At 42.1% G+C, this 16498-nt stretch overlaps 1 protein-coding gene across 4 annotated transcripts in view; it reads left to right on the top strand.

The window, feature by feature from the left end:
* Positions 1-10065: 10065 nt before the first annotated feature.
* The window catches only part of brsk2a (BR serine/threonine kinase 2a), a 272067-nt gene continuing 265634 nt past the window's right edge, over positions 10066-16498 (top strand). For 2 of the 4 annotated variants that reach the window (XM_047349822.1, XM_047349812.1), the window contains exon 1: positions 10077-10744. In XM_047349822.1, coding sequence (XP_047205778.1) covers positions 10651-10744 — 94 coding nt within the window. In that variant the 5' untranslated portion in view covers positions 10077-10650. Of the gene's footprint in view, positions 10745-16498 lie in introns of all 4 variants that reach the window. The other 2 variants (XM_047349792.1, XM_047349802.1) reach the window with 2 other exon arrangements.

A 16498-nucleotide genomic window follows, 5' to 3' on the forward strand; every position in this document is an offset into this window, starting at 1 on the left:
TCCTTAACCAGGAGCGGTTTTGGGTGGGACAAAACTGCAGATTGGTGAGCTGGGGACATCCCCGTGCCAGGTTGGGAAACAACTCTGCCCAGAAAGTCAACCTGGCATCTGCAGATCTGGAGTTTGGTTTTGCTAACCTTGTAGCCTTTTTTAGCCAAATGTGACAGGACAATTGCTGTTGCCTCTAAGCATTCAGCCACAGTGGGTGTTGCGAGGAGAATGTCATCCACGTACTGAATCAGAGTGGTGTTTGGTGGTAATAGGCAATCTTGGAGAGAGTCTTTTAGAACCTGATTGAAGAGTCCTGGAGAAAGCGCAAATCCCTGCGTCAAACGAGTGTATCTATACCTATGAGATTTATAGGTAAATGCAAAAATGTCCCTGCATTCCTCAGCTAAAGGAAGGCAGAAAAATGCGATGGCCAGATCGATGCAGGTAAACCAGCAATGGTCAGGGTTAAGATTTGTCAGAGCCACATAGGGATTGGGCACGGGAACGGTAGGGGTGGCCAAAGCTGCATTTATGGCCCGTAAATCATGTGACATGCGCCATTTACCTGTCCCTTTTTTCTCCACTGGCAAAATGGGTGTGTTCCATGAAGAGGAATGACTCTAAAACACCTGAGTTCCAGAGGCCTTCCACTGTATCTTTAATGCCTAATTCTGCTGCTGGTTTGTGAGGGTATTGGGGCTTCCATATTGGTTGGTCGGTGGTTAACTGAAAGGTAATGGGGGAACATTTAATCAGGCCTACATCTGTGGGCCCCTCTGCCCAGAGAGTGGAAGGCATTTTTTCCACAACAGCAGCTGCCAGCGAATGGTCTGTTTTTTCCCTGCCATGGTGTCTGTCTAACTGAACATGCTCCAGTGTGCCCATATAAGAAGATTCGGACTGGGTTCGGGGTCTCATGTTATAGCCATGTCCAGCAGGGGGAGGAGTAGCCTCAGGTACTAGTGGCATAGCTTCCTCATTTTCAATTGGTGATTGATTCTGTACTGTAATAGGTGGTGCCTGCATAGCAGCGTCATGATAAGTTACTGCAGTCAGTGGTTCGTCTTTTATCCGTTTCCCTGCACTGACATATTAACTGAGCCCTCAGTTACATCTGATTTCAGAGGTGTGACCAATTCCATATCACTAGGTGAATGGGAAATATACGGGGTGGAACACTTTATTGGGCCAGAAGCTGGCCGCATTTTGTCCCGTAATACCCGGTCAGCAAATGGATCAGTTTGTGGGGCCTGTGATATGAATGATCCTCCAATTGACAATACAGACCCATCAGTGGAATGTGAGGAGAGAAGAGAGGTGGGGGCCGAGCAGGGGGGGTCAGGAGGAGGCTGAGCAGTTACTGGCGGTAAATCACACACGCTGACTTTTCCCCCAGTTACTTTCAGCGTGAGATATAAGCCAGTAAGGGAGAGGTGGGGGCCGTGTGGTGTGATAGAGTGGGCTGATTTGGTAGAAAGTCATATGATGGCGACATTTCAACTGTACTGCTATTTTTAATCTGTCTGCTTTTCTGGTCAGTCATCGCATGGTCACAACTTTGCCACAACATTCCCATCTGTGACCAAAATTTTCCATCTTTTTCTGCTTTGTCTCTCAGTTCTTTCCATTTTCCTCGGCTCAACCACCTGCTGTCTCTACACTGTTTGTCAGCCAAATCTCTCTCCTTTTTTGCATTTTTTTCCTTCAAGCAAAACCACTTGCCAACATTCTCTCTATCTGTCTTGCTCTTTCCATCTTTTGACAATTCTTCATTTATTTTAGAATCCATCCGTTTAACCAACTTCTGTTCCTCTCTGTATTCAAGTGTTTTCTTAATAGCAGTTTTCATTATTAACAGCTGATTTTTTATGGTTTTCCATTAATCATTCTGTTCTTTTGCACTGATATCCATTTCTCTATTAAATTCACTTTCCATCTTATGACAACTACTATCCTTTTTTCTAAAAGATATATTTTTAATGCGTTATCTCAGTCACTCACTCATTCAGTTCTGACCAACCTCCAAGACACCAGAACACATTCAACCCCCTGTTTTTAGTGGCCAGTGTGTGTGTGTGTCTCAGCTCATGAACTTAGACTATAAATCTTGTCTAATTTTTGCTGGTGTGTTTTGTGTCCAGCTCATTCACTCTTTAACTCTAACAAGTCTGATGTTGTTGGTTTATTTATACCAAACTCACAGCTCATTAATTTTTTAACCCTAACAAGTCTGTTATTGGTTATTTATCCAACTAACAGCTCATTCTTTTAACTTTTATTTCTGTCTGATGTCGTTGGTTTTACCCAACTCACAGCTCATTTATTTTTATATCTTACGGTGTTATCTCCACCGCTTATATTGTTCCTTCTGTGTTTATACAGACGTCTGTAATCTGAGTTTTCACAAAGAAATATTTCCGTTATTCATCAAAAGCAGCAATCAGCAGTCTGTCATTTGTTGTCACCGTAAGGTTTCCAGATAGAAAGCTGCATTCAGTCACCTGCTTATGAGAGTTGCTCTGCACAGCGCTGCTCTCCAGTCATACACAAATTTTCACTCACTCCGCCTAATAATGTCTGTAACACAGATTATTTCCTCTGCGCACAGCTCATGAGTTTTTTACCAAAAAGCCTGGTCTTGCTGAATTCCTGTATTTCATCTCACAGTTCATCACTTCACAGGACTTATTCTCAGACTATGTGCTTATGCTTTTATTACGTCTGTAATCCGGTTTTACTGAGGCAGAACTCACGTAAAACACGGCATTCACACCCAAGTGTTTTGCCAGATCTTAGTGTATTTACTTTTCTGTAGAATTTGGGGTTTCTCACTCTCCCCGGGCCTCCAACCCAGCGAACAGTAGTCCTCCGTCGAGGGTTACTCTGAACCGCCACGTTCGAGAAATTACTATATTTTTCCACACAACACCACCACTAAGTCTTGTAATTCTCTTAAAACAACATCCTATTCACCAGTGTAAATCCTAGTCAACATTTATAACACTCTTTTTTCTTAAGTTTTGGCAGACTTTAGACTTGCTTAGACATCAGACACAATATTAATTTAGCCCATCGAAAATCCAAAAGCAGAGTTTGATTAAACAGGTTCTGCTTACCTTTTCTGTAGTTTTTGGCTAGCCTGTGTCAGATGTCTTTTGGTCCTTGTCAGTGATTCCAATTTTTCACCTAATTCTTCCAAATCCCGGATGAGCCTCCAATTGTGGAAGCCGTCTCTGCTTCCCCGGGTCCGTTGATTTGGGTACAGGTTTCAAAAGAGTGAAATAAACACAAAGTACAATCAACTTTGAGTTTGCCTCTGCGCAGAGTGAGAGAGATAGACTCCAGTGAAAACCTATGAGTCCAACTCTGCCCTCTCTTCGCTTCTCAGCTCGTTTTATTCAGTCTCAAGGGTGTGTTCAACATATACATATATGATGTCACTCATGTATATAGCATAACATTTCCTTAGGTCCAAATAAGGAGTGTTTCTGGTTATTTTCTTCTAGTGGGCTTGTCTTCCCGTATCTTCTTCACCCCCATCCGATGATCCCTTGTCCTCCACTAATTTATGACGTTGCAGTTTTCATGCTTCACTCCCTAAGCTTGACCCCCCCCTATTTCCACACATTCCAGTTACACACATAGATAGTTTATATTCTGCAATAGATATCTGTATATAGATGTACATACACTTGTGTTACATTTCTTTCTTAGCTCAGTTATGCTCTGTTTGTTTAGTAAGTTTTTTTCTGCCTGAGTTCAGTTTTGGTTTTTGACAATTTTTTATATTGTAAATATAACTTTTGGGTTAAAACCTATTTTTGTAATAATTCCTGTGACTCCTCCTGCTTTTCAACTTGGTCCTTCACAATCAGTATTAGGCCAAAGTAAAAATGCTATAAAACTACCAATAAAATTCACCTAAAATGAAATACAGAATACATAATACTAATTACTAAACGTGAATTTAAAAAGCAAGCAGAAGAGATAAGTTCAATGTTTGCTTTTAAAAACAACAGCCCACAAGGTTTTAAGGAGGCTGTTATGATTCTGGCACATCTGCTCTACCTTGTCTCCCTGACTGCAATCAGCAGATTAGATGCACCTGGTGGCTGCTGCAGTGTAGTGCAATCTGTGGCATGCCAAGCACCTGTGTCTTCCCTGATATTTACTGACTCTGACAAGCAGACGGTGCCAGATGTTTGAAAGCCATCGTGTGAGTAGATATCCAGCGTTCCTTCCTGTCTGATCATTGTTCTTTACCTTGCCTTGCGGATTTATGCCCCTGCCTGCTCCCTGGCGGACTATTTGGATTCTGGTTGTTGACCTTGTTTCCTGCATCTGGTTTATGCCTCTGCCTGCCCCTTGCCTGACGCCTCTTGTTCCGATCGTTGACCCTGTTTCTGTCCTTGGATTATTGAGCCAGCCTAGCCCTTGGATTATTCAGCCTGGAGTCACTTCTTACCTGTGCTGTGGAGATCACTGCCTGCCGCCCACTGAGGTTTCCCCTCTGGGTTTCAAGTTCCACTCAAGACAAAAGCAGGTTAGTGGCTTTTCTGATCCCTGCAAAATCTGGAGAGACTACAAGTCACTAATCCCTCTTTCTGCCTCAGTGATTCCTGGAAGCTGTGAGGAGTGTTACCCGTGTGACGTTTTCCTGTGGCTGAATAAACCTTTTAAACTTTCAGTACTGTGTCTGGCTGAATCTTGGGTGCGCCTTTTTCTGATCCATAGCAGAGGCGGTGATAATTTGTTTGTGGGTTTTTCTTCTTTGAGTATTAAACGAAGACTTCAGAAGACCTGATTGATCTGAATTGCTTGTTCAAATAAAATAAATCTGATACATTTGTCTGACTACAATCATAGATGGTTTTTAAAAGTCATTCAAAGCACCTTCAGATCAATTCCAAAATGAGCATACTTCAAAAGTAAAGGAAGAACAGAAAGGAAAATGTTGGTGTAAATTGTTCTGTATATGATGAAAGTTTGTATTAAAGTCACTCCACTAGATGGGAGACTGGGAGAAGTCCCACTTTAGAATTGTTCTTCAGCTGATGTCCCTGGTAACGTTTTTAATGTGAGATCAGAAAGTTAGCTAAAACTAAAACTACAGCTAAAGGTTCATCTCCAGAGTTTGGATTTTTACTGTCAGTCTCTCTATATGAAGGTCGTTGCACATAATTTTCTAACTTATGAATCAATTGCAAATGAAAAACAATTCTTAAACAAAAGGGATAACCCAGTTTTGTGTCGTTACATGTCAGATACTACACTTGGAAGCAATTTTGGTCTAAATCTTAAGACACTTTAAAATAGCATTATCATTATCTCTCAGACCCTGGGTCAGGTGTTGAATTATTAGATATCTGACTTTCATATGATTTTAGTGTTGCGTACATAAGTTATTTAGTCGGTCACATCCTTGATCTTTCTTTACTGACCTTCTCTATTCTTTTAAGCACGTGTTGCACAATATGCACTTGTTCATCAAGTGCAAGAACACAGTGAGGTAAAAAGCAATATAATTCCAAAGAGGAGCTTCAACAAACCAAACAATCTGAAGAACAACACTGAAACTTAAAAATCTGATTCTTTGGAAGAAAAATAGAAAACAATTGGAAGGTCTGACAGTACCCATTGAAATGTAATTGGTATTATGTTAGTGCCTTTTTTGTCAGATTGCAGCTTGTGTTTTGTTTCAACATTTCTCCCTGCTTAATATTTAAGTTGTCCCCTTCAGCTTTCTGATGTTGAAGAATATTTTAGAGGTCACTTAGTGTACTTTTTTGTGTGCCTGAGTTTGTGTGCATGAGTGTTTCTCCTGCATGTGTCCCCTGACACCTGTACTCTCTCAGGGTGTGAGGAACAGACAGAGGCCATAACCGCAGTCACAGGTCTCAGACCAGTGGGGTGTGAAATGAATTGCAGAGCCAACATACTCTGCCCCTGCTGCACACACTTGAAATCACCGTGAGGCTGTGTTTGTGGGTCCTGCGAGAGTGGGGAGAATAAATGGTAGTGCAGAGGAAGGACACAGAAAAGAAGAAAGAGAAGGGATGAGAAACTGTCATGCACTGTGGTTTTTCAGCAGCATCAGAAGCACCCTCAGTAAATGGAGCTTGTATAAATATTCATGAATACTAGAATACTTTCTTGTGCGTAGTGATATTTGGAGTAATTGTCATTTTGTTTTAGTGATACACTTTAGTTCAAGACCTTAGGCTGCATAGCTGAAAAACGCTGCCCACAGCATGCTGAGTTCTAAAAGCTTCAGATATACAATACTTCAGTAACTGTTGACTCTATGCATTCATCCTGCAATTTTTACCTATGAACGTTTGAATCAACTCCTACACAAAACGTTTCCAATAGTGCATAGTCATGGACAACTTTAAATGGTCCTAAACAAAATCCAAATATGATATTCTCCAGCTCAAACAAAAGTTGCATTCGTCTGCTCAAAACAAAAGCTAATAAATGCAAAAATTGGCACTTACCTCAAACCTTCTTTTAACTTTTGCATGGAAAACACCTAATTTTGTGGCCTTATCAAAGCCCTGGATTATCTACCTTAACTATCCTATGCAAGTGTGATGTGTACTGTAAAAACTTCATGTGAAAACAATGAAAAATAACTTTTTCCATCCCGCAAAGCTTTACACTCAAGGACTGGGTCAGGAGAACTTTGGGAAAGACAGTGGAGATGATGGTGGACTCGGAGAACACCCCCTCCGTTGCCTTCTCTCACCATCCTCAACAACATTGTGTCTGCTGTGGATCACTTTAGGAACCACTCTTTCTCGAGAGCTGAATTGGTCCTCAAACATAGACACTGTTCGGAGGAAAGCCCAGGAGAGACTAAACTTTCTATGGCAACACAAGAAGTACAACCTTCCATAGGAACTGCTGGTCATCCTATGCACTGCCATCATTTGGTCTGTTTTGTGCTAATCCATCTCTGTGTGGCGTAGCTAATCTACAAAGCAGGACCGGTCGAAACTGCAACAAAAACTTTCATCTGCAGAGAGGATCAGCAGGGCTGACCTTACCTCCACCCATGACTTGTACAGGTATAGGGTCAGGAGAAGGGCAGTTAACATCTATGCACACCCCACACATCCTGGAAACAAACTATTTACTTTTAGTCTGTGCTACAGAGCACTAAAGGCAAAAACTTTGCACTATCACAACCTGCCTTCTGTCTTTTACATACAGTGAAAGACACACTTGAACATATTGTTCCTTGTCCTTATTTATTTGTTTTTATATGTTGTTGTTTGGACTGTTTTAAAAACATGATGTTAGTGATGGAAGTCACATTTTTTGTTTATGTACACAAACTTGGCCAATAAGGTTGATTCTGATTCTGGAAAAAAAAAAAAAAAGAGAGTACACAAATGGCAGCTATAACTCCATCGAAGGCTTTGTCGAGGAAAGAGAGACTGCTAAACATACATCTTTCTCAATACTTTCTATTGGAATGAAAAACAAAGACAGTACATAATCGTAATAGCAACCACTGCTTTGCCTGTAACTTTATTCAGAAAAAAGCTGCAGCTAAACAAAGCACTGAGCCAGGTATACTTTCTCCATCAATGGCTTTGGCCAATAAAGCGACAGTGCCATTCACAGAAGTAATGAGCCAGGTTTCTATGGAAAAGAACAACAAATAGAATATACAAAGTTAATGGCAGCAATTAGTTCAGCTAATGGCTTCATCCTGGAAAGATATGAGCCAGGAGTAGTTTCAATGACAAAGAGAGTCCACAAAAATAATGACAGGAATACATATATCAATGGTTCCATCCAGAAGACACAGCTAAACAATGAAGGCACTGGGGCAGGTGTATGTTTTTATAGAAAAACAAAAACAAAAATGTACACATAGTTAAAGGAAGCCAAAAATCTATCAATTACTCTGTTCAGAAACAACACACAGCTTAAATTGTACTTGTTAAGTATCAACATAAATAGTTACAAAAATCCCTTACTTACCCCTTACTTAACTTTGTGACAAAATAAATGGAGACATAAATTACTAAAAGTAAAAAAAAACTAAAATTAACAGCATAGATGTAACAGTATCAGATTATTAAAGCATGCCTAAAATAACTTTATTAAAAGGGAGATCATTCTTTGGCATTCCAGAATATTATGTCACAATATTTTGTGACATGCAGACTGTCAGTGTAGAAACCCCCCAAAATATGAATGAAATCTGAGTATCTTTGTTTTATTTGAAAAAAATATATATCAATTGTCTTTTGTTTTGGTCTTTTGGTATTAATTTTAGTTTATAGAAAACAGGTTTCCCAACTCCAGCCTTCGAGAGCCACTGTCCTGCATACTTTAGATACAGGTCCTTCTCAAAAAATTAGCATATTGTGATAAAGTTCATTATTTTCCATAATGTAATGATGAAAATTTAACATTCATATATTTTAGATTCATTGCACACTAACTGAAATATTTCAGGTGTTATATTGTCTTAATACGGATGATTTTGGCATACAGCTCATGAAAACCCAAAATTCCTATCTCACAAAATTAGCATATCATTAAAAGGGTCTCTAAACGAGCTATGAACCTAATCATCTGAATCAACGAGTTAACTCTAAACACCTGCAAAAGATTCCTGAGGCATTTAAAACTCCCAGCCTGGTTCATCACTCAAAACCCCAATCATGGGTAAGACTGCCGACCTGACTGCTGTCCAGAAGGCCACTATTGACACCCTCAAGCAAGAGGGTAAGACACAGAAAGAAATTTCTGAACAAATAGGCTGTTCCCAGAGTGCTGTATCAAGGCACCTCAGTGGGAAGTCTGTGGGAAGGAAAAAGTGTGACAGAAAACGCTGCACAACAATAAGAGGTGACCGGACCCTGAGGAAGATTGCGGAGAAGGGCCGATTCCAGACCTTGGGGGACCTGCGGAAGCAGTGGACTGAGTCTGGAGTAGAAACATCCAGAGCCACCGTGCACAGGCGTGTGCAGGAAATGGGCTACAGGTGCCGCATTCCCCAGGTCAAGCCACTTTTGAACCAGAAACAGCGGCAGAAGCGCCTGACCTGGGCTACAGAGAAGCAGCACTGGACTGTTGCTCAGTGGTCCAAAGTACTTTTTTCGGATGAAAGCAAATTCTGCATGTCATTCGGAAATCAAGGTGCCAGAGTCTGGAGGAAGACTGGGGAGAAGGAAATGCCAAAATGCCAGAAGTCCAGTGTCAAGTACCCACAGTTAGCGATGGTCTGGGGTGCCGTGTCAGCTGCTGGTGTTGGTCCACTGTGTTTTATCAAGGGCAGGGTCAATGCAGCTAGCTATCAGGAGATTTTGGAGCACTTCATGCTTCCATCTGCTGAAAAGCTTTATGGAGATGAAGATTTCATTTTTCAGCACGACCTGGCACCTGCTCACAGTGCCAAAACCACTGGTAAATGGTTTACTGACCATGGTATCACTGTGCTCAATTGGCCTGCCAACTCTCCTGACCTGAACCCCATAGAGAATCTGTGGGATATTGTGAAGAGAACGTTGAGAGACTCAAGACCCAACACTCTGGATGAGCTAAAGGCCGCTATCGAAGCATCCTGGGCCTCCATAAGACCTCAGCAGTGCCACAGGCTGATTGCCTCCATGCCATGCCACATTGAAGCAGTCATTTCTGCAAAAGGATTCCCAACCAAGTATTGAGTGCATAACTGTACATGATTATTTGAAGGTTGACGTTTTTTGTATTAAAAACACTTTTCTTTTATTGGTTGGATGAAATATGCTAATTTTGTGAGATAGGAATTTTGGGTTTTCATGAGCTGTATGCCACAATCATCCGTATTAAGACAATAAAAGACTTGAAATATTTCAGTTAGTGTGCAATGAATCTAAAATATATGAATGTTAAATTTTCATCATGACATTATGGAAAATAATGAACTTCATCACAATATGCTAATATTTTGAGAAGGACCTGTAAATCCCTACCTACTCAAGTGCCTAAATTGCCTCCTAGGGATGTGTTATCAAGTTCTACAGGTGCTTGGTAATGAACTATCATTTGATTCAGGTGTATTAAACCAGGGCAAGATCTAATGCATGCTGCACGCCAGACTTTTGATGGCTGACTTAGAACAGCACTGTTATAGAAGTAAACTCCATTTGTTCAGTTTTACTTTTAATTATGTATACTGCATTTATGTTCACAGTAATTAGTTTAAACTTTCAAGATCACAAGTTGCAACTGTTGTGGGAAAAGAAGCAAGTGCGCTGAAGGAAAGAAACTGGAGGGTCAGCGAAGACAGTTTCTGCTCTTTGATTGGTTGAAACTACTGCTGATCATTTACAGCCGCTCGGCAGCACCTCCCTTAGACGCACAGCGGCAGCGCTGCTTTTTTTTTTTTTTTTTTAACCACCACAATGATATTCAAGGCACTTGCGACTCGCCTGCGACTGTAGAGAGGGGCAAAGCACCCAGAAAAAGAAAGAACCTCACCTCCTCAAAAAACGAGTGAGGTAGGTATAGAGACCAAGAGGCAGAAGAAGCGACAGGGAGAGAAGAGGCTGTGGAGTTAACAGAGAGGCAGCAGCGGCGGCTTGGAGCTCCAGCGAGGAGTGTCTAATTTCGTGCGCTTTATTAGAAAGTGTCTAGTTTGAACAGAGATTCGATATGTCGTCGTCCGGGAAAGACAACAGCGGTGCTCAGCACGCCAATTACGTGGGACCTTATCGTTTGGAGAAGACGCTCGGGAAAGGACAGACAGGTTAGTTGGGACAGCTTGCTGTCCGAATCACCCTTCAACCCCCCCTTCCCTCATCGCCTTAATTGCACAATTTGTTTCCAATGCGCTCCGCCGGGGCGAGTTGCAGTGTGGTGTCTGCAGGTGAGAGATAACTAATGCTTTAGTTACAAAACACCTGCCTAGCCCTTATGTGACACTGGAGCGGTTTTTTCGTTTTCAACAGTGATCTGACATAATCATTGTTCACACAGTGGGATGAGGAGGGATTTGTGTCTGATGTTGCTTTACATGGGGTTCCTTGTTTACGCGTTGGCGTTGGACCGAATCTGCTTGTGGAAAAGCGTCCAACAACACATGACAGCTCGATGGCCAGGGACAAATCAACTTTTTTAAAAATGTGTGTGTGTGTTATTTGGGACGGCTCCTCCTGCTTGTTTGCGCACCCGGTGAGTGTTCTGTGATTGGAGCGCAACGCCGTTAATCCCGATTTGCCTGATAGATTGATCTATTCTTAGTCCGCATGCACGCAAGGAGAGAGCGAGAGGCAGACGTTTCTCAGTTCGAAACAGAACATCCCACCTTGACACAACACGAACTGCTTGCAGAGCCACACTAATCTATATTCATACACCCGAGGGGGATGCAACTGGGCTTCCTGAATGAGAAACAGATGCTTTCTGTCAAGCCTGGACAGCAGTGACGGTGCATTTTTTTTTTTTTTTTTTAAGTTGCATGCAGCACATGTGATGTACACTTAGAAGAGGATGCACTGGGAACAGGAGCTGGTAATATTTCAGGCTCTCTGGGGAGATGCTTGTGTATTTCAGTGCAGCTCCAGTGCGTGTGACTGGACAGCAAGAATGCCCTCTGGTCAAATACATGCAGCAGAACCATGTGAAAGGAGAGGCAGGTACAGCCCTGCCAGTGTATGTGTGTAGGCAGAAAATAGCAGGACTGATTGCAGCACGCCCTCTTAAGCTCACCAACCTTTAAAATGAGGGGAGCGACTTTTCCTCTCCTCTGCGTCTATCTATGGGTAGATTTTCATCCCATCTGTTGTCTAAAATGGCTACAATAGGCGTTACTTTCCTCTGTTCAGTCCAGCTGGTCATGCTGAGCTGCCATGTGTGTAAATGTTTTTATGCACTCCTAAACAGTATGCTTTCCTCTATATTTTCCTGGTCACTTAATTCACCTGGTCCACAGCTTACTGTTCAGCAATGGGTGTTGTCTACACTGTGTATCACTGTGTGTGCGTGTGTGTGCGCTTTTTATAAGTGATTCCTTCGTTGCCTTATGCAATAACTACCTGTGCTTCCCTCTAAATAAATCTGCAAATGTATGCTAATTTAATGATTAGTGTCTTCTTGGAAAAACTAATACTCTGTTGTTGTCTTATGCAACGATTTAACAGTGGAAGTATGTGTTTTCGTATATCAAGCAATATCAATGTTTTGAGAAGTTACAAAAAAACAAAGTTTTGGTCATACAATTTCTAGAGATGGGGCAAGAGTTGAAGTGACTTTGAAGTGAGGTGAGTTTTTTTTCCGGCTGTTTCGAAGATGGGCTGTGCGCCCCTCCTAAACCTGTTGCTGCTAACTGTTAGTCAGCTGGCTGTAAATAGAGTACTACGTTGATTACAAGAAAGCCTGGCTGGCTGTTGCTAGACATGCTGGCCTCTTTACACTTGTTAACATAAATTGTGAATTAGCCAGTCACATCACAGCAACTTAATAGGTTTAGGCATTTAAATGTGGTTAACACAACTTGCCAAAGTTCAAATTAATCATCAGAAGGAGGATTTAAGTGGCTTTGAATGTAGCATGGTTGTTGGTTCCAGAATGGCTGGTCTGAGTGTTTTATAAACTGCTGATGCACTGGGATTTTCACACACAGCCATCTCTCAAATTTACTGAGAGAGATGAAAGAAAATGGAAAAAAATCCAGTGAGGTGCAGTTGTGTGGATAAAACTGTCTTGTTAATGTCACAGGGGAATGGACATACTTGTACAAGATGATGGAAAGGCAAAAGTAGCTCACACTACAACAAAGGTATGTGAAATACCCTCTCTAAATGCAAAACAATAACAGATTGGAAAAATATGCCTGGGCCAATAAGTCTCCATTTCAGCTTAGATGATACCTTGAATTTGATGGGGGGGGGGGAAATGAATCAAAGCATGGATCCATCCTGCCTTGTATCAATGGTTAAGGCTGGTGGTGGTGATGTCATGGTGTGTGGACTATTTTTATTTTTTGGGCATACTTTGGACCCCGCTAATATATAAGCCGAGCATGGTTTTAATATTACAGCCTACATGATTATTCCTGCTGGCCATGTCCATCTGTTTATGACCCCGTTGTACCTAGAGCAGGATATTGCATCATATCTCAAAGAGTAACAGATTTTTTGATCAGAATCAGAAAAGCTTTATTGCCAAGTACATTTTTGGACGTACAAGGAATTTGTTTTGGCGTAGTCGGTGCAATACAGTACAAATTAAACAGTATAAACATATCTACAATATAATATAAATATATGTGCACAGTTTTAAGTGAGTGAGAGTAAGAATAGAGTAGTATAAGATGCAAGAGCAATACAACAGTGCAGGTGATCATTGTGCAAGTATGGCAGTGCAAGTAAAGCAGGAGTCCATGCTGAGCGTTAATGTAACACATAGAGTTACAGGTGTCCTGTCAGCAAAAAAAAGGGGGGGGGGGGAGGAGGGAGAGTGTCAGGGTGGTTTCCGGGCTTTGTTAACCAGGCTGGTGGCAGATGGGAAAAAACTGTTCTTGTGGAGTGAGGTTTTGGTCCGGATGGACCGCAGCCTCCTGCCAGAGGGGAGAGTCTCAAAGAGTCTGTGACCAGGGTGGGAGGGATCAGCCAGAATCTTCCCTGCCCGCTTCAGGGTCCTGGAGGTGTACAGTTCCTGGAGCGACAGTAGACTGCAGCCAATCACCTTCTCAGCAGACCGAATGACACGCTGCCGCCTGCCCTTATCCTTGGCTGTAGCAGCGGCGTACCAGATGGTGATGGAGGAGGTGAGGCAAACTTCAGAAGCTTGACAGACTGGTGACTGGAGGTGCAGCTGTTGGTGTTCAGGGAGAAGAGCAGAGGAGAGAGAACACAGCCTTGGGGGGAACCGGTGCTGATGGTCAGGGAGTCAGAGACGTGCTTCCCCAGCCTCACGCGCTGCTTCCTGTCAGACAGGAAGTCAGTGATCCACCTGCAGGTGGAGTCGGGCACACTCAGCTGGTAGAGCTTCTCCTGTAGCAGAACTGGGACGATGGTGTTGAAGGCAGAGCTGAAATCCACAAACAGGATCCTGGCATAGGTTCCTGTGGAGTCCAGGTGCCGGAGGATGAAGTGAAGGTCTAGGTTGACTGCATCATCTACAGACCTGTTGGCTCTGTAGGCAAACTGCAGGGGGTCCAGGAGGGGGTCGGTGATGTCTTGACGATGAGTTAACTGCAAAAGGCTTCACAGTTACAGATTTCAATTCATAAGAGCCAGTTTATTATGTGGAGGAACAGGAGACTTGCATCATGGTTGTGCAGCTGACAAATTTGCATAAAATCCATGATACCATCATGCCTATATTGATCGCAATCTCTAAAAAATATTCCAAACACCTTGTGGAATTTATACCATAAAGAAATAAGGAAGTTCTGAATGGAAAAGAGGGTTCAACTAATACAAAATTTGGTTTAAGTGTTCATTTCCAGTCTTGCTTAACTGTGTATTAAAATCAAGTAACAGTGAAAAACATTTCCAGATAAGTAAAGTAATAAAAGCAGTAGTAAAAAACTGTTTCCTTTATGTTTAAATTAATAATAAACTATTAGATCCAGTTATACATAAAATAGAAAAGTGTTAAAGTGAAACACTGGTAACTTTACTCAAGGTCATCATGTTTTAGGCTGTATTAAGGGTGCTTTTTTTGGTTTCCATCAAAGCCACCACCTCTGTTTTTGTTTTTTTGTTTTTTTTGCTTGAAGGAGGTAAGACTCATCTTGCTTTCTGATTGCCCACTGCAGCCTCCCTAATGGGTGTTTGTGCTAGTATTGAGCTGGTATCGTCTGCATGGTACAGACGTTTAATTATGTGGTGTCACTGAGATCATCGTTTCTGTTCACAGTAGAGCCAGGGCCAACTGTGATGGATTTTTCATGCTCTTCTTCAGATGTCACATCCATATATGCGTAAGAATGCAAGCTACAGGTACACCAGGCATGTTTGACAAACATTTTCGAGTGTTTCAGAACCCATGGTAAACTCACATTAATGTGGAACTTCTTTGGCTGTGGTTTTTAGTTGCATTTTTTTCTCCTTTTGTATAAACTGAAAACACAGCATAATCTAAGTCTGTTTGTGTTATGCTGGAAAAATAATTTGGTCACTGGCATCTGAGTTGTTTGCCCATTCCAGATGTATTCAGATTTTTGATGGAGTGTAACATCCATTTTCCCATTAACCATTTGTTAATCTGTCAGATCTTTTTCCCAGGCCCCCATGAAAAGGGTTGGCCTGGCAACTGTGAATGCCCAATGGGCCTGGCTCGACGTTGACTGGCAGCAGGGACTGTCCAGTGAGCTAAGTTCCCACGCAAGGGTTGGCTTATATTAGCAGAGAAGGGAAAGCGGAAGACTTCTTGTTGATCTGCCTGTTCAACTCAGGAGTTGTGCAAGTCCTACTTCATTAAGTGATTAGAGCTTGTCCTGAGTCACACACATGGCCACCATGGCAGTTCTGATTTGGATCTTGCTCTAATCCCCCTACACAGCTATAATCCGAACAGCTCCCACTCGCACTGTTCACGTGCCCCACAGGTTGCATAGGCTGTCCTGTCATAGCTTAGCACCTTAGCAATTCTTTGTCAGTGTACAGCATGTCTTGCATACAACAGATGACATTTACTAATCCGTGGTATTCAAATTCAATTCAAAAATACTTTATTAATCCCAAAGGGAAATTAAATGTTGTTATAGCTCATATTATGGAGGTTTCTTCAAAGAGCTGTTGTAGATGCTGATGGCTGTGGGCAGGAAGGATCTCCTGTAGTGCTCTGTCTTACAGCAGATCTGAAGAAACCTCTGACTGAAGACACTCTGTTTTTGTACAACAGTCTCATGAAGAGGATGCTCAGGGTTCTCCATAATGTTCTTCATTTTATGAAGAATCCTTCTTTGCACAATGATCTCCAGAGGTTCCAGAGGAGTCCCCAGAACAGAGCCAGCCTTCTTCATCAGCTTGTTGAGCTTTTTTAAGTCCCTGGCTTCCCCAGCAGATGATGGCAGAAGAGATCACAGTTTCCACCACAGACTTATAGAAGATATGCAGCATCTTGCTGCAAACACCAAAGGACTGTAGCTTCCTCAAGAAGTACAGTCTGCTCTGTCCCTTCTTGTAGATGGCTTCACAGATGCATCTCCACTCTAGTCTGTTGTCCAGGTGAACACCGAGGTATTTATGTATGTTTATGTATGAATGCCAGGGTCTTTTCCCAAATGCTTGTCCAGCTGATTTGAGCAAGTATTTCTTTTTTTTAAAGTGGAGACCACTGTTTCCATTTAGTTTCTGCAGAGTGTTTGTATGACTCCTCCTTTGTCAGGTGTGCATTCAGCCCTGAAAAGGTCTGCAGATATGGAGTGTCTGCATGGCTGCCTGCTGATTGGCACTGAAGCTGTAAGAAAGAGGCCTGAGTTTCTGTGGTTGATTGGTAGAGCTTTGTCAATATTGTGTTTCCATCTGATGGGTTTTTTTTTTTTTTGCAG

The sequence above is a fragment of the Girardinichthys multiradiatus genome, chromosome 2, assembly GCF_021462225.1.
Source record: "Girardinichthys multiradiatus isolate DD_20200921_A chromosome 2, DD_fGirMul_XY1, whole genome shotgun sequence".
In the NCBI taxonomy this organism is placed as follows: Eukaryota; Metazoa; Chordata; class Actinopteri; order Cyprinodontiformes; family Goodeidae; genus Girardinichthys; species Girardinichthys multiradiatus.